At 47.6% G+C, this 27,386-nt stretch overlaps 1 protein-coding gene across 2 annotated transcripts in view; it reads right to left on the bottom strand.

The window, feature by feature from the left end:
• Nucleotides 1-27,386, bottom strand: part of LOC126545470 (heat shock 70 kDa protein 12A-like) — a 200,060-nt gene that overhangs the window by 144,946 nt on the left and 27,728 nt on the right. For both annotated transcript variants that reach the window (XM_050193347.2, XM_050193349.2), the window contains exon 2: nucleotides 23,757-24,009. In XM_050193347.2, the coding sequence (XP_050049304.1) occupies nucleotides 23,757-23,958 (202 nt within the window). In that variant the 5' untranslated portion in view covers nucleotides 23,959-24,009. The remainder of the gene's footprint in view (nucleotides 1-23,756; nucleotides 24,010-27,386) is intronic.

Below are 27,386 nucleotides of genomic sequence, written 5' to 3'. Positions count from 1 at the left end.
CAGTTAGCGCACTGTAATCGTAACGTTTGCAGCGCCCTGCTTTGCCTGTTCATATCTTCCATCAAACCTTTCAAGTTCTGAGAAGTGCACTTTCGACGTTCACTGCGATATATAATGCAAAGAAGGGGTAAGGCGTGCAGACACGGACACAAGAGAAGTTGACAACACGCTATCTTCTCTTGTGTCCGTGTCGGCACGCCTTACCCCTTCTTTGCATCATGAATCCTTACCAACTAGTTCGGCTTTCTGTTACACTGCCATATCATCACTGATATTCAAACAGTCGTTATACGTAATCTTTCTTTCTCACTTAAATGTTTTTTGAAAGAAAAAGAAAAAAAAAAAGGTCCACCGACGATTATGATACCCCCCAATGCGAAATTTGAGCGCAGCTCTATACGTGTTTTCATTGCGCGATATATTAACTGGCATGGACAATCTGTCCCATGCGGCACGTTGCAAACAGAGAGGAAGTGTGGCGCTACTGGTTCGCTAATCTGGAGATCGCGAGAGCTAGCGCGTGGGTGACGCGTTGCGAAAGCAGCCGCCGCCGCCGCCGCCGCCAGACTTCCCAGACGACGCGCACTAATCTGTCGGCAGCTCGTAGCCATCGTCGCCGCACTACGATTTTCCTCTCACCCTTTCGCCATACGCTTCTCATCCGCTTTCCGCCTCATGGTTTCACTTTCCTCCTCCTCCGCTTTCCTCTTCGCGTCTTCGATCCCCGTCTGCGCTCCGCGTTCGCTTTCATCTTTCATTGTGCTCGTTCGCTTGGTTACGCCGACGCCAATGCTCGCCACAGTAACGGGCGAGCTGCGCTCTAAAATTGTTCAGATCCTCCGCAGTGTGGAAATATATGTAATGCGAAGCATTTTGCAGGTACCTGGCGATCCAGCATTGTTTGAGGTTCCGCATAATGATACCAGGTGGGCCAACGTGTTCCTAACGACTGAGTGGTTGTGTGTGGCGGTCGCGAGCGTACGTGTGTGTGATGACAGCAGCATGACGACAACCACGTTGTAGGCGAGCATATGACGGAAATGGCGTGATTTCTACGCCGTCCGTTTTACGCGGGCGTACAGCATGGGGACTATTGGTTTCTACTTAGGTAGTGGACGAACGTAAGCGAGAGAAACATGGATTGTGACGACATCAGCGAGTATGCATTTTACAATCGTACGTACACATGGCTATTTCATGTAGTGTATGTTAAATGATTATGGCATTTGTACTTCAGTGTAGAAAAGTTAGAACTTCATTATTTTAGGCGATCTTAATGTCTGTACAAAGTTGCACAGCTCCTCGTAGTGAGGGAAGTACTGGAAAAGTACTACGAGGAAAGTACTGGGCGAAGGGGACCGGTCCAGGAGATAGTGCAGTCTAACACGACGCCTCAAATAGCGGGCTATCATAAGGAAAGAAGACGAGAGGGTGGTATGTGGCGCGCACGCCGGGTGTTTCAAAGAGTTGGCTGCCTTTGGAATGAGAGATGTGTGCGTGCGTGCGATTGTGGCCTAGCTATTACATTTATAAACATACATGCGTAAGGCATTTACGTAGCGGCCAAAACAGCCACAGCCGCGTCCACAAGAATAAAAGACACACTTCACAGTACAATTATAGCAGTAAACAGTTCTCTAAAAGGGAGGCTAAAGGATACACTCCATCAACAGTAGATATTAGCCTGTTTGGAAGTCTCTTTGATCATATAAGTCTTTCAGCTGGGAAATCATCTGAGTGAAATATGACTGCGAAGATACAATTGGTTCTGCATTGCGACCTAACATGCCAGTTCTCCATAAACTTAGGAACGCCATAAGCAGCATGTCGAAAGGCGCATCTTCACATTTAGGTGGAATAAGATATCGTATTGTATGAAGATAAACACCAAGACACTTTTTAAAAATCCTTTGCATAGCGTTCCCAAATAAGGTGGCGTCCTTGTAGTCAATAAAAGAGTGTTCTATAGTTTCCGGTACATTACAGAGACGACAGTTAATCGAAGATAAAAAGAATTGGCAATGCTTTAGCTGGGCTTTGCCAGGATATACGTAGCGAAAGCTAAGGCATACCATGGTTAGCTTTGGTTAATCTTGATTGCAAGTCCAGGTTAGTCTGGTTGTCTAGCTATGTTGCGGCGTTTAGCCAGTCGTTCAGCGCGCTGTTCATTTCTTTCCTGCGCAATTCGTTTCCTCTTCATCTCGTTCCGATGTCGATTCCAGGCCTCCTCCTGCTTATCAGAATTGTCGCCGTCAATACTGCCGTCTCAACTGTGGTTGCGGCGCACGCGAGCTCTCCTTTTGAATCCTCCGACATGTTATCAGGCATGCGACGCAGCTGGCGAAGTGAGTGGAGGCGAGCGCAACGACGAGGAACGCAGTGTGACATCATACCAAACGGCGGCGGCGGAGAGGCGCGGCGCTGCGCAGCGGCGGAACACCTGTGGCTCGGTGCTACTAGTGGCGCATGCGCAGTAGTGACTAGAGAGAGAGAGAGAGAGAGAGAGAGAGAGAGAGAGAGAGAGAGAGAAATATCCGTGACGAGGCGCGCGTTGTGACGTCATGTGCCTCCTCGGAGCACCGCCACGGCGAAATCGCAAGTTCGCGGCCGGTAAAGCTTTAGCTTTAAAAATGCATTTCCTACTTAACGAGGCTTTAACAGGTAGCGCTTCAGTATGCATTTTGTCGAAGTATGTAGAAGAAATACCATGAAAAACAAAGCGATCGTAGCTTAGTGGTTAGAGCACCCGTCTGCTATCTGTACGGCACAGGATCCATACCGCCATCGGTCGCACATTATTTCTTTCGAAAGAGGAACCTACCTACTCAATTAAAAGCGCCAAAAATGAGGTAAAGAATGACTCCCATTAAAAGTTGAAAATGACGGTGGCAACAAGAAATAAAAGTGTCGAATTGTGCGGCAGGTGTGTGTGACACCTAAGAAACCTTTTAGGCATTTGGCTGCCGTCATACGCCCAGACCGTTATTAGTGAGCCGTGCTTTTTCTATCGTTTGGTTTGTAATGTGGAAGCACGCCAGTTTTACTGACGTATACTAGGTCGTGGAAGTTTTTCCTTGCTTTCAGTTTGCGCAGCGAAAATGGAGCATTTAATTTCAAAATACTGTGGGGAGGCTTCGCCGCAGGACGTAGTGTCTTACAATTATTTGTAATATTCTTTTGCCGAAGCAACAATGCTTTTCGTTCGTAAGCGCTCTTTGCCGTTGGCTGGCTGCCTTCGCTAATATAAGGATTTGCTGGAATTTTCTCTTACGAACAATTAGAGCGTAAGAACTTTTTGTGAGTGCGAGCCTTCATTATTTAATCTTACGCTATACACCGCAACCGGCTTTATCCATGAACTTGTGCAGCCACCGGGATGGTCGAATTCATGTTGGGTTGGGAGCAAATGCTAATCTCCAGGGCTGATTCGTTTCGCTCGAATGCGCTCCTTCTTTTTTTCATCCACCGCTCGCGACCGGCGAATTTTGGTGATAATGTAGGCGGAGCACCATTTCATGCACTGACGAGGCATGAGAAAGAAAATAACTGGAATGAAATGGTTACATTATCCCGGTCTAGGCCTTACAGAGAGCAACCGACGCGAGCTCGGCCGTCTTAGCGGTGCCGTTACAAATGCACAATGAAGTTTGCTCGTGCCACTTCGCATACCTTATAAGAAATATTTTGACGGAGCTTTGCACGAAACGGACAGAACTGGTGATTCAGGAACCCCCTCGTTTTGTTTCGTTTCGTTGATCCTTTGCTGAAAGCGCATAGCCACTGTGGGGTATTGGCTAAAAATTCAGACGAAGGCTCACAACTTCACCACCACCACAACTTCACCACCACCACCACCACCACCACCACCACCACCACCACCACCACCACCACCACCACCACCACCACCACCATCATCATCATCATCATCACCATCACCATCATCGGACCACCAATACCAATAAATAAATAAATATCTCCAACATTACCGTTGGCTGGCACCTGCTCTTAGGAACGTTCAGCTCTATCGTAAGAATGTTTTTGTGCATAAGGGTTCAGGGCCCGTATTCACAAAAAGCTCCTTTCCGAGAATTGTTCCTGAGAGCAAATTCCAGCTAATCGTGATGCTGGACATTACTAGTGAAGGCGGTCGGCCATATACAATCACGATAGTACAGTTAAAATGACATAAAAATGTTTAAGAAAAAAGAGGAGGAAATTACAGTGCAGTTAAAGTGACATAAAAATGTTTAAAAAACGAGGAGGGGATTTAGTGCAGTTAAAGTGACATAAAAATGTTTAAGAAACAAGAGGAGGAGATTATAGTGCAGGTAAAGTGACATAAAAATGTTTAAGAAAAAAGAGGAGGAGATTATAGTGCAGTTAAAGTGACATAAAATGTTTAAGAAACAATAGGAGGAGATTATAGCACAGTTAAAGTGACATAAAAATGTTTAAGAGACAATACGAGGAGATTACAGCACAGTTAAAGTGATATAGTAATTTTTAAGAAAAAAGAGGAGGAGATTATAGTGCAGTTAAAGTAACAAACGAATGTTGAAGAAACAAGAGGAGGAGATTATAGTGCAGGTAAAGCGACATAAAAATGTTTAAGAAAAAGGAATAGGAGATCATAGTACAGTTAAAGTGACATAAAAATGTTTAAAAAAGTGGAGGAGATTATAGTGCACGTAAAGTGACATAAAAATGTTTAAGAAAAAAGAGGAGAAGATTATAGTGCAGTTAAAGTGACAAAAATGTTTAAGAAACAATAGGAGGAGATTATAGCACAGTTAAAGTGACATAAAATGTTTAAGAAACAATAGGAGGAGATTACAGCACAGTTAAAGTGATATAATAATTTTTAAGGAGAAAGAGGAGGAGATTATAGTGCAGTTAAAGTAACATACGAATGTTGAAGAAACATGAGGAGGAGATTATAGTGCAGGTAAAGCGACATAAAAATGTTTAAGAAAAAGGAAGAGGAGATCATAGTACAGTTAAAGTGACATAAAAATGTTTTAAGAAAGTGGAGGAGATTATAGTGCAGGTAAAGTGACATAAAAATGTTTAAGAAAAAAGAGGAGGAGATTATAGTGCAGTTAAAGTGACAAAAATGTTTGAGAAACAGGAGGAGGAGATGACCTTAGACATATAGATTAACATTCTAACATCGTGCGCGGCAATCCGGGTCGTAGCTTCAGTTGCCATCATGGCTTCAGTTGCCAATGCCGGCATTGTCTTTATCTATCTTTCAATGCCTTATTGTCATATCTAGCTTCTTTTTTGAAATCCAGACAAATTAGTTTCACTGGACGCAACCATATATGCTTCACTTGATTTCACACGCTGTAAAGTGCTCTGACTTTTCCGTTTCATACCACCTTCTCACGCCGTAGCTGGTATGCAGGAACGCGTATGTATGGCGAGGTAAGTATTATGGATGAATAAATGGAGATAGGCTGTCCAAAACTTGTGGCGCCGGTACAAATCTACCTGTTATCGGATTATTGTAGGCTTGTCCCTAGATGCCTTGAATGCTGTGCAACGCGCAGCGATACTTAGCATTGTCCGGCGTTCGGGACCTGCGCCTCTAGGAAATAAATGCGCTAACTCAAGGCGCGGACTGAGAAAGCGAACAAAATTGCTTAGCCCTGTCGTCAATAGGGGATGAAACAGCCGCAATTGTGTAATATAGGGAAACAGAGAGAGCGAGAGAGATAATTAATAGAAAGGCGGAGAGATCGGCCTGCGCTAGCAAGCCCTGCGGTTCTGCACTGGCACTCCCACTAAAAGCTTCTGGCGAAGCTACGTGCTTGGGACAGGAGAATACTAACTATATATTTGGAAAAATTCTGGGCCCATGGTCATCAGAAAAATTGCAACCCGTTGCTACAAACGCAATAGTAAAATAATTAAGGAATCAGATATATCAAAAGGCTACTAAATCAAATAACGGTTTCTTCTATCTCTTTATTCTTACTCTTGTTCTTCTACATGCTCGTATTGTTGTCCTTTTTCTTTTGATATAGCAAACAATACTGTTCACGTGTTTCCTTGCGTTTTCACATTTTTGTGGCTTTTGCGTCCCATTACGGGAGTGTTGTACTTAGAATGGGCCACTCGAGAGAGGCCCCAAGAACATTTATATTTTATGTACCTACAGTTGTGTACGCGAATGCCCTTGTGTATTTTTTTCTTAATCGTCGTAGCTGTTGTGAACATCATGAGCCGAACTACTTTGTCAGAGAAAAGGCGTAGCCGGTGCCACATATGGGCAGTACCGTCTTATTAAATACAGTTAATTAAACAAAGAAACGCAGCGATGAGTGACTTTCCGCCCTTTTGCCTAGAGAGAACGCTCAAATACTGTGCGAAGAGACATTATAGTTTCACGAAACCACCGATAATGCAGGAAAAATGCATTACACCAAACGGGCCAGTAGTTCCAGTATTCTGTAGTGACCATGCTCCCTTACATTTTTTAATCTCTTTTTCCTTCTCTTAGCGTCCACGGTACTAAGCCACAATGACCGTTTCGAGTGAAAGAGAGAGAGAAAACAATATGTCAGGCAGGGCAAGGACGTTAGCTAAAACGAGTGTGTATATAGTTGGTTACAGGTAACCCATATACCGCAGTACGAAAGAAGAAATAGCTTTCTCTTCAAAAGAGAGCTGAACAATCGCGGAGCGATTGAGAAGGGCTCCGACTGAACAGTCGGCGGCGATCCCGAATTCGCAAAAGAAAACGTTGCCCGAGGTAGCGCCAGGTTCCAGAGAAGCAGAGCGCCTCTCGTTCGCACGAGAGGCGATGTAACAAAGGGCCCCAGCATGCACGGAAATTAGTGGCGGCCGCCGCCGAGCCACACGCGCGGCCGACGAAAGTTGCCGGCGTGCAGGAACATATCACGAGCCGGGATCCGCGTCACGATCGGCAGGAAACGTGTCCTCCGGGTCGAGTCAAGGCGCCTGCATCGCTGCACATCGCCGTGGCGGAGAACCTCCGTCCTGCTGCGTAGTTCGGTGCATTGAGAAATCCTCCAGACACGTATGATGCTACAACCAACGCCGTGAAATATGGTCGAATGGGACCCTATTATAAGATCATTATGATGATATGTTGTTATTGAATATGGTGGTTATAGACCACTTTGGGGTTTTCAGTACGAATCCTGAAACTACTCGGACGGTGGTGAGCTCAAATGCTGCCAAATAAATGCTTTCAAGAAACTGCAGTCATGTACTGTGTGTCGCAAAAATGCGACCACTGCTGCTTTCGACACTGGATCGTTACACCTTACGTGGGGTCGCAGGCAGTCGTTTGCAGCGAGATTGTCCAAGCGATGCTCAGTGGCTTGAACACCGCCAGCATGGAGGGGCTGGCACGTTCTGACGACGGGAGTGGCAGCCTTTATCCTTGCTCCGAGAGCAAATTTGTCATTTGCAGTGTCTACCTTTTGCCTTTACCGTTGGCTTTAGCACTATACTGATAATTCGCAAAGGGGCACTGCGTGGAATAGTTCCCCGGTGTAATGCATCTGGCAATTTCAACAAACCGAAGTCCACCGGGTGGCGGTTTAGCCGCGGGACTGCGCCCGGAGCTGAAATCGCATTTTTCTCGCTTATTGGAGCCCTGCAGAACCATGACTAAATATCAGCGTAGCTCTTGCTGCCGTGATAGCGTAAGGAGAACAAGTTTTGCTCTCATCAATAATGTTACGCTGCGGTCGGTGACCTGTGAGTGGTACCGGGTTTTCTGATGCTGCGCTTAAAGCCAAAACGCGCTAACTCCCATTGCAATGACGTACTGTTCGAATACCTGCCGGCGTAAACGTGTCGGCATGGGCATAATCACGAAGGTGCTTCTCTATTTCCTGGCTCTGAAGAGTGGTACAACACAAGAACGTTTCTAGCGCACTTTGGTTGATCGCAACATCACTTTAGAAGTGCCGCCACTAGCGCTGCTATTCCAGGGTGCGCTTTCTTGTATACTTATAAGCCTAAGCTATAGGCTAAACACTCCGTCGTTCAATGATCTCCTATGTGCACCAATATCGGCGAGGTAATAAAATAACGCTCTGAGTATCATGAAAACCGCTTTTCCGGTAAGGAAGATAATGTTCTTCGGCCAACAAAGCCCTGTAGAATTGTGGAATCACAGATATGCTAATTTCAGCACCGCCAGTTAAGGATCGTTAATGACTCCGTCGTTCAGCATGTAGTGCGCCTTTGTGAGCCCGTAAACACGCTTGCTCATGCCTTTTCTACTGTGCTCAGGTACCGTAGCACAGAATGCAACCTGCAAATGCCTGTCTAAGTGCAGGGGTGTTCGACATGGCTACGGACAGCGTCGATCGTCTTAGGTGGTATAAAGAATAGCACGACCGGACATCCTGATTTATGCGTACTGTTTTTACGGTCGTGGTGCTGCTGTGTCGACAGCGCTGAGTTTTGCATCACTGTCGTGAAACCCGCAGTAATCGAGACGTACCTGCAGCTGTGCTGCCTTGGAAGTACTGACAAGCAAAATGGCAAAAGTGTCTATGTATACTCTTGGAAGATGCACATGAGCAGTAGCGCTCAATAATTTTCATGGTGGGGTTTCAGTTGTGGCAAAAGCGCCACTGCCAGTCCATTTACAGCGAGTGAATAACAACCAGTTTTGGGAATGCCATGAGGCTCTGCGTGGGCTATGGTCTCCAAGCGTCCGAGCCCCAAGCTTTACTTGACATCGAGCCGTTACTATACGGAAGATCACTTGAACGTACCGCATGTATTTTACGTACGACATGCTGCAATATAAGAGCGCTACATGGCTACGGAAGCACACTACCGTACTAACCCATACGGCTAATGCGGCAACAGCAGGGCTAAGACCCATATGAGCCCCAAATGATACCAAAGGAGAGACAAAACTATATAGTTTCGTCTCGCCTTTCGGATTACCAATTCTATTATAACATAATTATAGACAGCTGGACAAGTTATTACGGCTGCATTGCCGGAAACTGCGCCGTTAAAGATGGGAAGAGCCTAAGAATGCAGACAAGGACGAACGCAGGATTTGATTAAAGCGAAACGTCACTACTGCTCTGAACAAATTGAGCGCAGGATAAATACAAATTAAAGCAGCGAACAACATCAATCACTCAACGTCAATCACCCGAGCATGAGGTGCTTCAAAGGTACGCAAATTCTTTGACCGATAGTGGTGTTGTCATGTTGTAGTGACGGTGAAGAACCAGACAGTAACACAACTGTGAGAAGCAAATATGCGTTTCAATATTGATAACTGATCAAAATTATTCAGAGCAGTCTGTATATATACACGTAGTGACATTTTGCGTTAATGAAATCACTTGTGAATTGGTGTTCCTCCTTGCCTGTAGTGTTGTTCCGTCTTGAACCACGCAGTTTACGTGAATGCACCTCCTTCAATATTCAATAGACATTATTCTCACTCACCCGTCATCCTTCACAGCCATCTCTACTACCTCCACCGACATCCCTCGTTTGCTTTCTGGTCTGGCTAATCTGGTCCCCTAGAACAGAAACCTTCACTACCTTAAGATGGCGTCAGTCGTTTGCTGAAATAAATATTTATTCAGTAATCCGAATACTTGAACTTTGGCCTGGAACGCACATGGTGTTTACTAATGATTAAAGGGGACACACTTTTCTCGAAGAGAAAAAGAAGTTATGCGGATCCCACGCAGTCTGGGAATCGGTGTACGCGAAGCTTTAATTAGCCAGCAAGGTAAAATGGCGCATTACGACGAGAGAAGCGCTTCAGATGTCAGTGACGAACGCGTCCCTCAGCCATGCATGGTGGACCTTGCAGAGAAAGGGGAACTTTTATCAAGTATTAAAACGTGTTGAAGCACAACGCAAAGGATTCAAAGCCCATTGTTTCAGGACCAACTAAGGGCCGTCCAGAGGGCCCATGATGTCGCTGAAAGGCTTGGCCTGACAGTGCCAACGTGGGAGCGGCCCGCCTTGACTTGAGAAGTCGAGCCTCCGGACCTCATTCCAATAAATGTTTTCACACACAGACACACACAACGCACAGCGCAACGCTTGAGCTCGTAAAAACGTGACAACGTGCCACAGTGCGATGAGAGACGCTATTTGCCTGGCGCCAAGTGCGCTATGCGCTGTCGTTGTGACATTGCTGCAAATATTTCAAGTACTGCACGTGCGTTACTATGCTTTCAGATGAAGCACTTATAGACAGGACGCTTCGCACTTCGTGAAGAAGAGTCCGTCGTTGTCTCGAGTCGTGACGGACCGCGTCGCTGGAGGGCCACACGTTGCACGCCTAACCTCGCGTGGCTTCAATAGAGAGCGCACCGACCTCTTTTACACTAAAATTAATTATTCACCCACCCCACGTGCACGCTTATTTTCGTACTTTCCCACTCCGCTCTCGCTCGTTTCGACACTTTTGAGCATGAACGCCCGCCATTCCCGCTGCTCCGGTTTCATGCGTCAGCCGTTACTGCCCTGCTTTTACCGAAGCCCCGCGAGTCGCTTCCACACGCACCAAATTCATGATTCGGGATAAATTGCAGACGTGGGCATGACACAGTTTGCGAATATACGAAATACATATGAAAAGTTTACGCAAGAGGCAGCGAAATCGGCTGCAGGATTCCTCTATGCACCCCTGGAAGTAAGCTGCTGGTCATTAGCCTCCATGTGTATCTTCGCATTATACGCGTCCGATGGTCTTACCAATTGAGCTACCGCGGTGATGTTTTCCCATTCCACTTTATGAAGTAATTATGTTTATCTACTGGAATTAGCCCAGGAGTGTTAGCCAGCGCCACCACTCGCGGCCTTCACGTGTAATGCGAAGACGTGGGTTCGTATACCACCTGCGGCCAGTGGCTTTTTCACCCACTTTCATTTCCATTTATTTACATTTCTTTAATTAAAATAATAACTACAAGTAATTTCCCTTATGCTGTCCTTGTTGTCCTTGTTTGTTGGCTTCTTATGATATGACTAATTTAAATCGGGCCCTTCGGTTTTCTTTATTCTCGTTTATTACGTAACGAGGGTATCGAATCCGGCAATATTGATGCCTTCAGGTAGCATATGTGTCGGTTTATTGACCAGTTGCCTTCACACAAAAAGTTCACATGACGCCTGTGGCAGAAATGACGTTCCATATCAGCCACCAAGGCCGCGAGTGGTGGCGCTGGCTAACACTCCCAGGGTTGGTTCTAGTAGATAAACATAAATACCCTAGAAAGTAGATGGGAAAATGACGCCGCGGTAGCTCAGCTGGTAAGAGCATCGCACGAGTAATGCGAGAACATGGGTTCGTGCCCACCTGCGGCGACTTGTTTTTCCATCAACTTCCATTTCCACATTTCTATTAATTTATCATTTCTTTAATTCAATTAAGAACTCCAAGTAATTTATCCTATGCTGTCCTTGGTGTCACTGTTTGTTGGATTCTTATGATATGACTAATAAAAATCCGGCCCCCCGGTTTCCTTTAAAAAAAATGATGGGGTTTTACGAGCCAAACCGCGATCTGATTATTAGGCACGCCCTAGTTGGGGACTCCGGAAATTTTGACCACCTGGGGTTCTTTAACGGGGCACCTAAATACACGAGTGTTTTCGCATTTGGGCCCCCATCGAAATGCGACCGCCGTGGCCGGGATTCGATACCGCGACCTCGTGCTCAGCAGTCTAACACCACCTCGGTTTTCCTTTCTTCTCTTCTATATACAGGGTGTCCCAGCTAACTTTAGCCAGTTTAAAAATATGCAAATACCACGTAGCTGCACAGTACAAAGGCAATGTTGTTTGCCGTCACTTGGAGATAGCCAAAAATTTTTTTTCATTCCGCCTAATTACATAATTAGTCTTAATTAATAAAGAACTCCTCAGATATTATAATTCGATGAAAAACCTCAATGAGAAAATTGTAGAGCGACATGAAAAACTCCCGTTACAGCTTTCTGTTGCTCAATAGGTGCTACATAAAAGTCTTTTTCCGAGCGTGAAAGAAGCCCGCAAATGCACGCAACATTGCCGCTTGACTGGCCGCTCGAGGCACTTCATGGCCGCGGCGGCCGCATTTCGATGGGGGCGAAATGCGAAAACACCCATGTACTTAGATTTAGGTGCACGTTAAAGAACCCCAGGTGGTCAAAATTTCCGGAGTCCTCCACTACGGCGTGCCTCATAATCAGAAAATGGTTTTGGCACGTAAAACCCCATAATTTAATTTTTTTAAGGCACTTCACGTGTATTCGCGGGCTGCTTTCCGCTCGGAAAAACACTTTTATGAAGCACGTATTGAGCAACAGAAAGCTGTAACGGGAGTTTTTCATGTCGCTCTACAATTTTCTCATTGAGGTTTTCCATCGAATTATAATATCTGAGGAGTATCTCCAAGCGACGGCAAACAACATTACCTTGGCTCTGTCCAGCTACGTGGCATGTGCCTATTTTAGAATCTTTGTGCATGATAGTTGGGACACCCTGTAATATGCAGAAGGTATGCGAGGTTCAGTACTGGAGTGGATTAAAATCGCCAAATTCTGCACAGAATAGGTCGCTATGCGAACAACGTATATAATGCGTGAATTGGAATGTAGAAGTGGCTACATATAAGCTTTGTGGAGTCCGATTTAGTTACCTTAAATGGCAGGGTCTCGGAAGTGTCTGGAAATTTTTTTTAAAATGGCAATATTAAGGTATAATGATAAAGTGCAGGTGCATATAAATTTTGGCTTTTCCACAAATGCCCGCGGAAAATGTTAGCGCTCTGAACTCACAAAACGCAGCTTCGCGAATCTAGCAGCGCCTTATTGTTTTCGGTGCGTCGCTAATTACATTTCCTGGCTGGCCGAACACAATCATCTACGTCACCCTTTGCGTAATATCTGCAGTTTAGATTTGGTTGTAGATATCACTGTCTGCTGCGTAGTAGTGGAGTGACGAAATCGATTTAAATGTTGCCAATTTCTGCGTAATAGCTCCATCAGTAATAGTTCGGTCCCACCGTCGGGAATTCGGACGACGTGCCACGCAATCACTGGTGGCTATTCACATAGTGCTCGCTACGCTTGAGGTCAAATGTGCGGACCCTTTCTCAGATATCATGCCGCGGAATTTAGGACCCCAATAACGGCTGTCGACCACGATCGTTGAACAATATTCAAAATTATACGCAGCGGTGAAGCGTGCTTTACGAATAAATTGTTTACCTATGTCATCATTTAAAAACGTACTCAAGATTAGCCAGACGACTTGAGGAATAGGTAGCGCACCGGCCGTCTTGACAACTTGAGCGCTGGAGGCGATGGATGGTTACGAACCAAATGATGCCGTCATACGACAACAGGTTCATTCTGCGCGAATAGGCGAAGCTCGTGATACAGGGCAGGCGCTGACCAAGTCCTCTTGTCGAAATGTTGGCTCCAACGATATTGCTTGCTCTCCGACCACTGCTCATCGCCGTAGTCTGAGACATGGTTAGTCTGAGACAAGGTTATGGGGCGTACGCTGCTATACGACAGTGTGTGTCCCACAGGCCTCAAACAATTACGCGGCCGATTAAGGTCGCCCAGCAAGCTTGGTTCATTATCGCGTAAAGGCGCACCAGCTCAACAATGCGCGATATGAGCTCCTACACAGCTGCAAGTCCGAACTTACGCTGAGCGTATTTCTTTCAGAGTGTCGTGTATTGAGAGTGTCGCCAGAGTGTCGTCCAACAAGTTTTTTGTTGTTTGCTTTCGTGGTAAAAAGCTTTTTCTGTTCTGCACCATGCCATGTATACCAGCTAACGTTAGCCGGTCTGTTAAAAGAAGAATGACAACAACAAAGGAAAAAAAAAAAAACACGCTGCAAGATGAGATTATAAGACCTACGGTATTCGGTCGTGAGGTTTCCGACGACTGAACACCGCAAGTCTTGTAATATCGCATCTTGTACGGTGTTTTCTCTTTCCCTTTTTCTTTATTTTACCACCTTGGCTAGCGTTAGCTGGGACACCCTATATATTTCACCGTGGCGATCACGTGCAAGCCATTTCTTCTTGACTTCGGGCATGGAAACGCCTTTGTTTGCAACGTATACCTCGAGGCTTAGGATGGAATATAGGAAATTATCGCAGGTCTCGTATCAGGCAGTCTACATTGACTTACCGTTTGTAGGGGAGGAGCGTGCATTATGGTGGGGACCATTTAGCCATTTTTGCAGGCCATCTTCGTCTCGAGTGCTGATCCAGGCTTAAGAATGCGATTTGGTCCCATGACACAGGGGCTAATGCCGCACAATTCCACAATGCTGGTTTTGTAGATGTTCAGTGTTATATACGGTCTCTCGACCAAGCGACTGCAGAGTCTCCCACTGTACGACCCACGTGCTCCACGCTGCCACGAATTACACTTTTCAGGATCGGCCTAGTTTACTTTTGTACGCTATCTGGAATCGTTCTGCGTTACACGGTGAGGAACTGACCGAGAAGACACTCCAAAGCCCGTGGAAGAAGCCGCTTCACCTAAATAAAACAAATGTACGCTTGAAGGCGAACATTTGTTGCAGCAAGGATGTTTAAGTAACCTTTGTTGTTTAATTGCGTGATTACATTGACAATAGAGTAAGTCACTGGCTAATTGGTAGCGGCAGTACTGATGGCTATTTAAGCTGATTCGGCGGCCTCACGCCCGTGCCGTCGTCGACTGCGGGGAACCTAGCGATACAGGAGATCTCCCTGTTAATTTTACTTGTAGGTGTTGTATATAAATGCTACTTGTTGTATGTAAATGCCTGTAGCATTTATATACCAACACACGTCTGTATCTTTATGCTGTGATGATAAGCTTCAAAACTCACGTCACACTGTGTGCTTGGAGGCAAAGAAAGCTTCGCTTTAAGCACTCTTCCCAGTCGCACTTTGCACAGCTCCGCGCCACTACTTCCTCCTCGCAGCTCCTGACATTCCTTCGTTACACCCTCACCAGACGTGTCGGCATATCTACTGGTTTTAGGTTAGAAGCGCCATTAAAAACCAACGACCACGGAGAATGGCCGAAGTGACAAGTAGGCTGTCGCATAGAACTCCATGGCACTCCTAGCTGAGCTAGTAGGAAAAACTATATAAAAAATAAAAATAAACAGGTAACGAATGCTGTTCTTCATTCCACAAGTAATTAGACATAATAGTAAAAAATCACATTGTGGAAGCATATCTTAGAAGCAATACGTCATTTGTATCGCATGTACTTCAGTTTACGGATCAGTGAAATCAAACGCGACCGTCTAGCTAGAAACTCTTCTTCATTTCAGCGATTATTATATATCTTTCCCACCCACGGATACCTATTTGACGGTCACCAATTTCAAACGATCACACGCGTATCACTAACATGCCTTCCTCCTGATGAACTACGTTGAAAACTGCACTGACGGTGCTACCACTTCTATAATGACAGTAAGCTTGTGTGCAGTCACATATGGGGTAACACAGTTTAGTCCCAAGTGCATGGCAATGCATGGATGAAGACTGCCAGATCACCAACCTGAACCTAAAACCATTATATATATATATATATATATATATATATATACACAATCTTTGGATTGGTTCCGGAGTGAAATAAATCGTAATATTCCGCGGTTCCGTTCCGGTTCGTCCAAATTATAATGCATTTTTTCATCGGTTTTTGGTTTCCGGCTCAGTTTTGGTTCGATAACTTCATTTCTTCATTCGATCTTCAAATACACACCTTGAAAAAAAAAAAAAAAGAAGCATGCTTCACAGTTTTTTCTTCCCTGCCGGTTGAGTAGCAGTGCTGTGTTCATATGCGCGAGTGCCGGTATACGCCGTACCTATATGCGTGCTGTGAGGACAGGTTGTCGGAAGGTCGCGCTTCCCCTTGTCGTGTATCCACGCGTTTCGTGGAAGTCGCAAGTTTCGAGTCCGAGCACGAGTGGAGCCACATACAACGACGCCTCTTCTAGCGTGGACATCTTGCTTTTGGCGATGCACTTAATTCTTTCCCTTTTCGCCGATTAGCTCCCGCACACTAATTTCGTTGTGTTGGGTAGTCCCCTTAAAATGGAGAAGGCTCAATGTCCTCATGGCCCTCCATGAGAAAAAGAAAAAAGAGTAGGTACTGAGAGCACGCTGGCGCTCCGTGGTGGACTCACTGTTGCAGCTAAATTAGCAGCTAAAAGCTCCAACCTGGGCTTGCTGTGTTTTTGACGACGTCATTGCGGTCGCTGTCAAGTGGTCGTGATCGGGCCACCTCCTCAGGGTAAGGCGGCGCTGCCACTTGGCCCCACATCTACGTCGTGCCGCTGCGGCAGTGCATGTGCAGTCAGGAGTCGGACGCACAAACCACTGCGCTTTCGCGCCTCGTTTGTGTTCGGTAATGGGGTTAAATGTGCCAGGTGGATACTGTGAGTGCTGGCGTCCGCCAAGTGTAATACGGAGCAGGCCACAACAGGCAATACTGTAGCGGACGAAGACGTCCTTGCGTGTATCGCAAAGAAGTTGTCCAATTGAGAACTCCTTTTCTGCATTCCTGCCCCCGCTTGCCTTCCCTGCGCTGAATGTTTCTCGAATTGCCGACAAGGCAACGAGGTTGAACTTAATCAGCGCCTCCAATCTGTTGCTCGGCCAGTTTCAGCTGGGTGCCAGTCACGGTACCACTATTTCAACTCTCGAACAAGTTCATTCATACGTCCAGAAGATTGCGCTGCCTGGTATCTCGATCGCAGGGCGCTCTTTTCGCCCTATAATATCGCGTTCTACGCCCACTTTGGATCCCATTGCTTCTGTTTTGTTTCCTCGTTTATTAATTTATTGCTACGTTGGGTCATTATCTCTTCCTGTAGGGCCCATCTGCATTGTAGGCATGAGGCATGCTTTGAGACCACTCCGACAACGACGGTATACGCGTCCCCTTTTGAGAGGCTCCCGCTGTCGCAGTATATGAGTTCAGAGCCGCAGGAATCGCTCACGGGATGGAGCGGCACAGAAAGTAGACACGAGAGTGACAAATTAGTTGTACTTACAAGCGTATTTAAACGACATTGATATGGTAACAGAATGTGTAGACAGGTTTAGAAGCGCTGTCCCAGGAAGTACATCCTGGGAACGCATTATTTTAGTTACTCTAATTCTACGATCCAGGGTGCAGATCTTGCCGATTTGTTTTCGCAGGAGTGAAACCACCATGTCTATTTTATTTTGTTTTAGTGTGTATGCGTGTTGTACTTGTTAACATTTCCCCTTCCAACAACTGTAATGTCGTGATTCGACAGCCCTGGTAAATAAATAAATAAATAAATATGAATAGCAGGTGGAAACTGGCACAAAACCGTCGCGCAGTCCCGACTCCCCCAAGCCCACTCAGCTGCCCCCCGCAACCGCGCCGAGCGGCGCTTCCCCGTCGGCGGCTGCGTGTGTGGCCGCGATCGCGCCGTCGACGTGCGCCCTGGTTGGCGGAACCCAGAACCAAATCCTGCGGCCGCGCTTTAATCGTTGCGAGGCAAAAAAGAAACGGCGGAGAGATCGTGCGGATGCGCTGGTTCCCTAACTCAACCTTGAAGATCTGCTTTCGCCCCAAACTGCGGCGCAGTTGGAAGTACTGAACGTAACTATTTTCCGCGTTCGGGGCATCGCAGAAAGCGGCCAAAGGCGCTGAGAGAGATTTTGGGTTGCTGCTCCGAGTGCGCTTTGATGTCACCACCTACCACGATGGGTCATTGTTATCCGAGGATTTTTAGAAACAAGCAGAGAATGAAAATGCGGAGTAAATGGTAAAAGACAGATAAAATGGTGGTCGAGTTGTTTGCAGAGAGAACATCAAAATGGGGTCAGATAAAAAGACAGAAAAGAAAAACAACCTAGACGGGCGCACACGTTTTGTGAGCTCTCTTTATTTTTTCTTGTTCAATTACTTTCTACTGTTTATTTCATTGAGGACGGGTGGAACAACACTCATGCGCCCGCCATTGGTAGCACCTTAAGGAAGCTCATGTGGTCAGAATTAATCCGAGGACCGGCGTGTATAATAGCACCGATGTTGCTTTGAGACGTTAAACCCCACAACCAACGAATGCCAATCTATAAGCGTAGTGTGCGATTGTGAAAGCTGGTAGCTCAATTTCACTACTACTTTCGAACCGTAACACCAGAAGACCATAACCATAATATTACAGTACCCATTATTTAAGAATAGATCATATGACCCGAGGACTTATTTTATAGTTTTATCAGCTGATAATTTTGGGGACGAGAGTTTGTTTTTACGGACTTCTTTTGCAACGATATCACTTGAAGAATTCAGTTGAGAAAGGAAGTGCATGCGCCTGTGAACGATGATAAAGCCGTTCCGGCAGTCTCACGGATCTTCGCATGATTGTAGTAAAGCCTGATAACGGCTTTGTTATTACCTTAGAATTACTTTAGCTTTGTCATCACCTGGCATTACCTCACCTCGTGAGCTGCGTGCTTCTGAATACATGTATGGATTTTTTGCGGCCAAATACATGCTGCGGTAGCGGCAATGGTCGAAGTGAGAACTTGGTAGTTGAAATCATGGTGTTTTATCACCACGTCACTCACTGAAGTGGTTGCATGCCCACTGCGGTATGACTGGCAACGACTATCCAGATAAACCCGCTGGAACATCGCATGAAGAGATACACTGCATTTTCATGCCGCTTTCGGGGACTGACGCCGCATACAACACTGTTGGCTTGCTCATTCATTATCATTAGGAAAGAGAAAGCGTTCAAGTTTCACACGCACCACACCGCGCATGCTCGGAACCCCTCGCTGCAGCTCCGACCTCCAGCCGGACTCCCTCGCCGCGAGGCGCAACTCTCCTGTTGAAGCTGTGGCTCGAAGTGGCGGTCAATACGCTTTCGTCAGAATGGCTGCCACTGCTGCGCGCACTAGTTGCGTGATTTTCTTCGGCTTCGCCCGCAGAAACAATCAATCTCCTTTGCATCAGCGCACCTGGTCCTTGTCTACATACGGACAATACCACGAGCCTCGCCGTTAGAAAAATCTCAAGGCGCTATTGCGCTTTTTGGGATCAACGGCCTGTCTATGCGATCGTCTTTAACTAATTGGCAATTCCTTTGCGCGTGCGTGTGTTCGCGGAACTTTCTCTGTTCTCTCTTCTCTCTCTCATCGTTTCATTCTTTTTTCCCCTCACCTGTGTAGGGTAGCAACCCGGATGCCTTTCCAATTAAACTCCTTACCTTTCTCTCCTCATATTCTCTCTCTTTCCATATCATTTAATTGGTGAGAGACACGACTTCATCCGCCCGCTCCTACTGACATCCTTTCTGGCAGCGCGCACAGAATCGGCGTGTGTTTTCACGTACTGTTCACGAACTGATCCCGGAGATGATCACTGTGCTTTCACGCTCAGTAATTTTCTTCTTCGAAAAGACCAAGTTTTCACTTTCGTAATATACCATTATTGCTACGCAACTGCTACTTGTCTATGATTAAGCCGCACTGCGTAGGCTTTAATTACGGGTGAATGGCTGCACTTAACTTCTTCTGATTTTATTTATTTATTTATTTATTTATTTATTTATTTATTATTTTTTTGCAGAGGAAGAGGGTTGAATGTGTGAAATAGTGTCAGGCATGGGGTATAAAAGCTCGAATCGAGAAGGCTGCCCCTTCCGCACGGGGCCGACCACGTGCCGAAAAGCCAGTAGATGGATAGGCGTTATTCTTCAGTACGATTATATTGGTCTGCAAAATCTTGTCTCAGAAAAAGAAAAAGGAAGTAAATTCAGGAGGGATTCAGCTATACCAATCTGGACAGATTTCTGTCAAAGGCTTACGGTCGAAAGATAACGAAAGAGCAAGATCAATTTAAAGTTCTAATTTATTGTTCCCCTTATTGGGCACAGTGCTTCTTTAAACAGCGGAACAAGTGAGCGCATAGCCCCTTCTGTGTTACCGGACTACTCTGCCAAGACCACTGCTCGCGAGCAGTTACGAGCGCGAGAACCCCATACTTAAGGCTCGACTGAACGCGACGCCATGCAGAAAACAAAGCCGTCAGGACGGCACCCCTATACAGAGCACAGACGCAGCCTTTCTAACTCCAAACAACGAATAAATAAAAAAATAATTGATATTATAAACGGTACATTTTATAAAATGCAGTAACATCCCGATTGCCGGTGATTTCGACAATAATACCCGCATACTGGGTAGTAGACTGAGAATTGCTGAGACATCCAGCAGGCAAACTGATTGCGTTTGTTGACACACACACACACGCACGCAAACACACGCGCACACATGGTTTTAAAGGCATGTGAAGCCAGGACAATTCGCTGTTGACAGAAGGAACTGGCCGCTGGTCGTCATGAAGACACGAGGGAAATGTTCATCGCGATATGTTTTGCACGTCTTGAGCACGGTATCCAAGCTATCACTTTCGCTCAATATCTCACTTCGCGTCCCGGGGCTGAAGGAATAAATCCAAGAAAAATGAGGATAATGACGTTCACTTACCTGCAAATATGAAGGTCCTTGTCCACTCCATTTGTGAACCGATATTCAAAAGCTCACACGACCCACTAAATAGTCATTGCTGGGCATAGAGAAGGAATGAACTGCCTAAAGACGTCGTGTCCAAAGGTAAAGGCTGCATCAACGGTATAGTCGGACGAAACGCAGAACCACAGCTGCCGTGCAAAGCCAGTTTCTCCAACCGCGCACGGCCATGCACTGCTGCGGCTTTCGGTAAAGAGCGGCGCTCGCGAGGGCTTCCGAAAGTGGATGGCGTCGCTCGCCTGATGGACAGACGGCAGAGTTCTCCGCATCGGAGGAACCAGTTTCTCCGGCACAAGCACGAGCGCGCTCTCGTGCCGGTTCGTGTGCATTAATGAGCACACGACGGCAAACACCAGCAACGTTCGTGGCTGCAGACTCAGCAGTTCCCGCCGCCTTCGATGTGGGTCAGTCGGCGGAGATGCGCAACCCCGCCGGGGTTATTACGGCGGCCCAGCGTGAACGGACTCGCAAATCGGACGCGAGGATCGGCCCAGCGGCGGCAACTGCCTCGGCTGGGCGAAGGCGCCCACAGCACGCGAGTCGGCAGCGGGAAGTCCAGCCCGAACGAGTCTACCGACGGAGCTCGCCCCGAGGGAGTGGCTCGGTGACGGACCGCTGATGAACCTGTCCCCGGTGGACCTAACGGGCAGGGCGGGCGCATACGTGTGTGCGGCACCCTACATCGTATCCCGATCACAGCGGCGACAGCGCTATTGTGGTTTAGCTTACACTGGTGGGCGTGGACGAAAGGTTACATAGCTCGCGTGCCCTCGGCTATACAGATTGCACTGCCGTGCGAGCGAAAAGGAAGGTCGTTGGACTGCTTGGGTGAATTGCGGGGGCTATGTGTGGCCGGCAACAGGCAGGAAGTATCGGCACAGCTATTGTTTTCACTTGTATAACATGCGCCAAACATAGAAAAGGTCAGTGAGCTAGCCTGATGCTTATCGCAATAGAAATGGACTGACAGAGAAGAGGGATTAATGATTATTTATTACTATTATTTGATTTGAAATCATATATATACACTTGACAGGAAATGGAAAGCGAGCAGCAGGCTGGCAACTGCCACCGGAAGGGGCACGACGCCTGCCTACTCTTCCGAAAGGAGGAGACAGAAACATAGAAATGGAAGATAGGAAGAAGGGAGGAAAGAGCGAGCGAGATGACAAATCTGAAAGAATAAAGCAGAACATACACAGTGCAGGTCCCGCACGGTTGGGTCGGCCACTACAGATGAAGGGCGATGAAAACAGAAATGACGCACACGTTTATGACACAGCAGCTCTCTCATATCACGTACTCGGTCCCGTGTATGAAACATCGGCTCCGTTGCCTGTCTTGCATTTGGGGGTTCAGGCTGTGGGCCTAAATTGGGCCCCGGAACCACAACTTGCTGACTGACACTTTCGAGGACAGCCTGCGCCGGTCTAGCGCTCTATATGGGAGCCGCACAAAAGATATGTTACAGTGCTTTGGATGCCTGGCGTTGCACTCGCAGTGTTGGCCGTTGTCCCGGCCGATGAGAAGCGCCGGCTAAAACCGACGACAATCCCGTGCAACCATCGGCCTCGCTGTGTATGGCCGTCGCACGGAGAAGTGCCTGCCTGGAACGATTTCACGCAGAGATGAACGGCGGCCTGGTATGGCCCAGTATGCTACTTGAAGTCGCATGAGCGATAACGCGGAAGTTGCAAGCGGCTTCGAATATGTGGTCCGCACTACTGCTGGCGTCAGATGTATTCCTTGCCGCGTTCAGTGCTCGTCGTCAGCCTATGCGAGCCACATTCACCAGAAAATTTCAAAAGAACTTCATTGCAATATCCATGCCTTATTTCGCTGCTTTATCATCTACAAACATGGCTTATGAACAAGGAAAGAAGAGGACGAAACCAAGAAAGAGCGTGTGCATTATCTATTTTGCCTTCGTCTCTCTATTTTTTGCTGAGCGATGTGTGTGCTATAGTGTGAACATGGAGGGTCGTCTTTCGAATACTTTATTAAACATGATTTGCTTTTAACTCGCGTTGTCAGCTACCGTCAAGTGACCTTGAGCCAAAAGTCAGAGCTGCTATCCGGGCATCGTTGCGAGAACAAAAGGAGATCACCCGGGCAACCAGTCAAAACTTTAAAAAAAGGGCTCTGTGGGCCCCAACCGTTTGTGCAGGACCGCATTACATACGCTAGTTACTGCCCAACCAAGTTTTAAAAAATATTGCTTTCGAGTTCTTCCTAATGTTTGTTCACAATATCACTCAAGCTGTAACTTCTAGTATGCTGAAGTTTTATTTGTCATTTCCACTAGGGGGGGGGGGGGGGCGACATTCAAAAGGCACATAAAGTGCACTATACACGTGATTGTCATTTTTTGGCGCTAAGATAGGGTTCCGTGTGCTCTTTTCAACGCCAGCGGTGCGTGAATTCCGCGCCGTGGGTTTTGCGCCGCCTCCTTCGGGAGATAGCGCCACGCTTTCGTCACCAGGCCGGCAGTGTAAAGCGCGCCGCGGATGGTTATGCTGTGATTGTGAGATGGTTGTGTGTAACCGTCGTAATTACTCCAACCAATCTGCTTTAGTGGTAGCGATTTCATGCTTACATCTACTCTCGATTACGGGAGAGCCAGCTATTTTATACGTAAGAAATGCTGAAATAAATTGACTGGATGCTGTGTGTAAAGGCGCAAACATGTTTTTTTTTCTGCAACCGTGCTTTGGAGGCGCTGGTAGACCACAGGCGGATCATAAGACAGCGTGCATCCGCCGTGTCGCCTTTGCTTGGAAGTTCTTTGACCTTTGACACGAGTCTAAGACACGGTGTATGAGCAGGATCGTTTACGTGCGGGCCTGTGAGGCGCGTAAGGAAAGGGGCTCTTCAAGAGCGTCCACGTGGATCAAAGAGCTCTGGATCCAGAGGAATATCGTGAAGGGCAAATAGACCATGCGACGACCATGCACAAGGTGCCTGTACACAGCCTTAGTGTGCACCATTAAAGCCTTTCAGCAGGATTAAAGGCGACTGCTGCGTGAACACGAGAATTAAGATACCTAGAATTTGCCGCTCGTCCCGGACGGATAGATGCGAAACCCACCGATTCTAACAATCCGGACATTCTTAAATTTTCTCAAGAAGGAAACACTCGAGGCGTACACCCCCCACTGCGGTGTCGCTTCCTTTCGCAGGCAACTCACCTCGACGCTCCGGCGCGGCCGGCATCCCGCGGCGGCGCACGGTCCCGTCGGCGAGGTCCACACGTGACTCCGGCAGGCTGTCGAAGACGTCCGGCGGCAGTGCCCGGATCATGTCGGCCATGCGGCGTTGCGTGGCCCCGAGGCTGGACGGGCCCCGCGCGGGCGGAGCCGGCGGCCAGGCGGCGTAGTTCCGCGCCGCCATGCGCCTTCCGTCGGCCCCTAGCGTCGCCGCCGGACGCCCACCCTTCCGGTCCTGAGAGCGCGCGCAAAATCACCGCGCTGCTCAGCTAGGGGCGAATACGCAGACGGTCACCAGGCGATATTTCTTGCGAGAGGTGTCTCTCTAAACGCCACCTCGCTTGATCTTTCTTTTGTTAGGGCCGGGCCAACTATATATATATATATATATATATATATATATATATATATATATATATATATATATATATATATATATATATATATATATATATATATATATATATATATATATATATATATATATATATATCATCAGCCTGGTTACGCCCACTGCGAGGCAAAGGCCTCTCCGATACTTCTCCAACTACCCCGGTCATATACTAATTGTGGCCATGTTTTCTCTGCAAACTTCTTAATCTCATCCGCCCACCTAACTTTCTGCCACCCCCTGCTACGCTTCCCTTCCCTTGGAATCCACTCCGTAACCCTTAATGATCATCGGTTATCTTCCCTCCTCATTGCATGTCCTGCCCATGCCCCCATTTCTCTTTCTTGATTTCAACTAAGATATCATTAACTCGCGTTTGTCCCCTCACCCAATCTGCTCTTTTCTTGTCCCTTAACTTTACACCTATCATTATTCTTTCCATAGCTCGTTGCGTCGTCCTCAATTTAAGTAGAACCCTTTTCGTAAGCCTCTAGGTTTGTGCCCCGTACGTGAGTACTGGTAAGACACAGCTGTTATATGCTTTCCTCTTGAGGGATAATGGCAACTTGCTGTTCATGATCTGAGAATGCTTGCCAAACGCACCCCAGCTCATTCTTATTCTTCTGATTATTTCAGTCTCATAGTCTGGATTCGCAGTCACTACCTGTCCTATGTAGTGTTGTAATCGTACCGCTGGCCCGAGTTGTTGGGGTCTCGGTGCTGACGCCCGTTATTGCCAATGGGTCGCAAGCCCCAAGGGTAGCGTTGGCCTGGCGGCCTGGGGCACTGGAAGCATCCGAAGGTCCCGGCAAAGCATGAGAAGACTGGTAACAGAACAACTTGTTTATTCTAACATAGCAAAAGAGCGGCCGGTCAGGTCGACCGAAGTGGAGAGACGAGAGAGCACGTAACTCAACAGTACAAATCGGAGCCTCTCCTCTGGCGTCCGGGGGCAGCTGCTCTTATACTCTCGGCGTCGCGGTCCAAAAGGGAAGGAGGGAAGGTCACGGGATGAAGGTCACGGGACGGCGCAGCAGGGGCCCACGACGGCGCGAGCGGTTGAGCCGAGAGACCTCCAGGCCCCTCATTCGGGGAACTCCGCTCCCCGGCTGCCGCGCTTTGACAAGCGAGGGCACACACACACACACGCACACACGAAGACACGTGGCACTGAAACACGCCTGGACACGCTTGGCGGGTAGGCGTTGCGGCGTCGTTGAACGGGCCAAAATGTCCGCCGTTTTGAACAAAGCCCCGGCGTCCGTTGCATCCGCGCCGGCATTACCGCGCGTTGTAGGCGAAACGTAACAGACCGCCCCGCCGGGGGAAGGAGATCCCGATGGTCAGGGGACTGCATCCGCTGTCCGGAGGGATGTCGCTCGATGATGCCCATAACCGAAGTCGGGCGTCCTTTGGCGTTTCTTGAGCGCAGCGCACAGAGAAGGCCTCGTTCTCACGTTCAGGTGCACACAGGACACTGCAAAGTGACTTCGGGAGAGTTGACATTTTTGTTCTCGTTTCCGGCAAGCGTTAGAACCACGCCAAAAGTCAACCACTCAGTCAGCAAGCACGGCACAACCCTCACTAAGCCCTGCCAGGCTCTTCCCCCTTTTATACTGCTGCCTAGTTCCTTACAGTAGTTTAGCAGCACTCAGAACGCGTCCACAAATCGGAAAAATTGCACTAAAAAGCACATCATCACTTTGAAACACTACACAAAAGCAATAAGTTAAAAATCCTGCCTCAGGAAGAAAAACATCAGTAACAAACAATTTTGAGGCTGATTCCCACGTTAGGGGCTTCGACTTAAGCCATCGGCGTTACCGTTGAGACTCCCCTTTTTGTATCGCACCTCAAAGGAATATTGTTGCAAAGCGAGGCTCCAGCGCAGGAGGCGGCCATTTTTGGGAGAGATGGTCTGCAGCCATTGGAGAGGGCAGTGATCCGTTTCAATGATAAACCTCGAGCCGGCTAGGTAACATGACAATTTCTGAACGGCCCACACGATACACGCACACTCTTTCTCGGTGGCGCTATACGCCTGCTCACGACTCGTCAGCTTACGACTAGCATACAGGACGGGGTGTTCTACTTCTCCATTTTCCCGTTGGCACAGTACAACGCCCATGCCTCGCTCACTAGCATCACACTGAACAACGAACCCTTTTGAGTAGTCGGGCGATCGTAGCACCGGCTGGCTTGTTAGGGCGCTCTTTAGGGCGCTAAAAGCCCTTTCCTTCGTCTCCTCCCAGACGACTGTTTGCGGCTCTGTCTTTCTTAGAGCATCCGTCAAGGGAGCCGCGATATCAGAGTACCTGGGGATGTACCTCTGATAGTAGCCGGCGACACCTAAGAACGACCGAATATCGGTCTTCGTACGCGGTTGCGGGAAGTCTCGCACAGCGGCCACCTTTATTTCAGAGGGGCGGCGACGACCCCGACCAATCACGTGTCCGAGGTAGACAACCTCGGCCTGTGCTAACTGGCACTTGGGAGCCTTGACTGTCAAGCCCGCATCGCGCAGGCGGGTTAGCACTGCCCGCAAGTGGGCCATATGCTCAGGCCAGGATGCGGAGAATATCGCTACGTCGTCTAGATACGGTAAAGCGAATTCTTGCTGTCCCCGCAACACTTTATCCATGAGGCTTGAAAAGCAGTATGGCGCGTTCTTCAAACCAAAACTCAAAACTTTAGGACGGAATGTCCCCATTGGTGAAATGAACGCCGCATACCTACTAGCCTCTTCTGTAAGTGGAACCTGCCAATAACCCCTGACAAGATCTAGGGTGGAAATAAACTGAGCGCTACTCACTCTCTCAAGGCGCTCCTCGATGTTAGGGATCGGATAAATTTGATCCTTAGTGATGGAATTAAGCCTGCGGTAGTCGACGCAAGGACGAGGTTCCTTGCCCGGTACCTCAACTAAAATCAAAGGGGAGGTATAATCACTCTCACCCGCTTCAATAACACCGAGCTGTAGCATTTTCTTTACCTCAGCCTCCATAATATCGCTCTGGCGGGGTGACACCCGGTACGCCTTGGATCGTACTGGCTCTGGGGAGGTAAGTTCTATGTCATGAGTAAGGACAGAAGTCCTACCAGGCCTCTCAGAGAACAGACCTTGAAACTCTTGTAAGAGCTGGTGTAGTTCGGTTTTCTGCTCAGGCGACAGCGATGCTTTACTTATTAAGTCACTAATGACTTGATCGGTGTCTTTCCTG

The sequence above is a fragment of the Dermacentor andersoni genome, chromosome 1 (genome assembly GCF_023375885.2).
Source record: "Dermacentor andersoni chromosome 1, qqDerAnde1_hic_scaffold, whole genome shotgun sequence".
NCBI classification, from domain to species: domain Eukaryota; kingdom Metazoa; phylum Arthropoda; class Arachnida; order Ixodida; family Ixodidae; genus Dermacentor; species Dermacentor andersoni.
The sequence above is the reverse complement of the archived record's forward strand: the minus strand, read 5'-3'. Positions and strand labels throughout refer to the sequence as shown.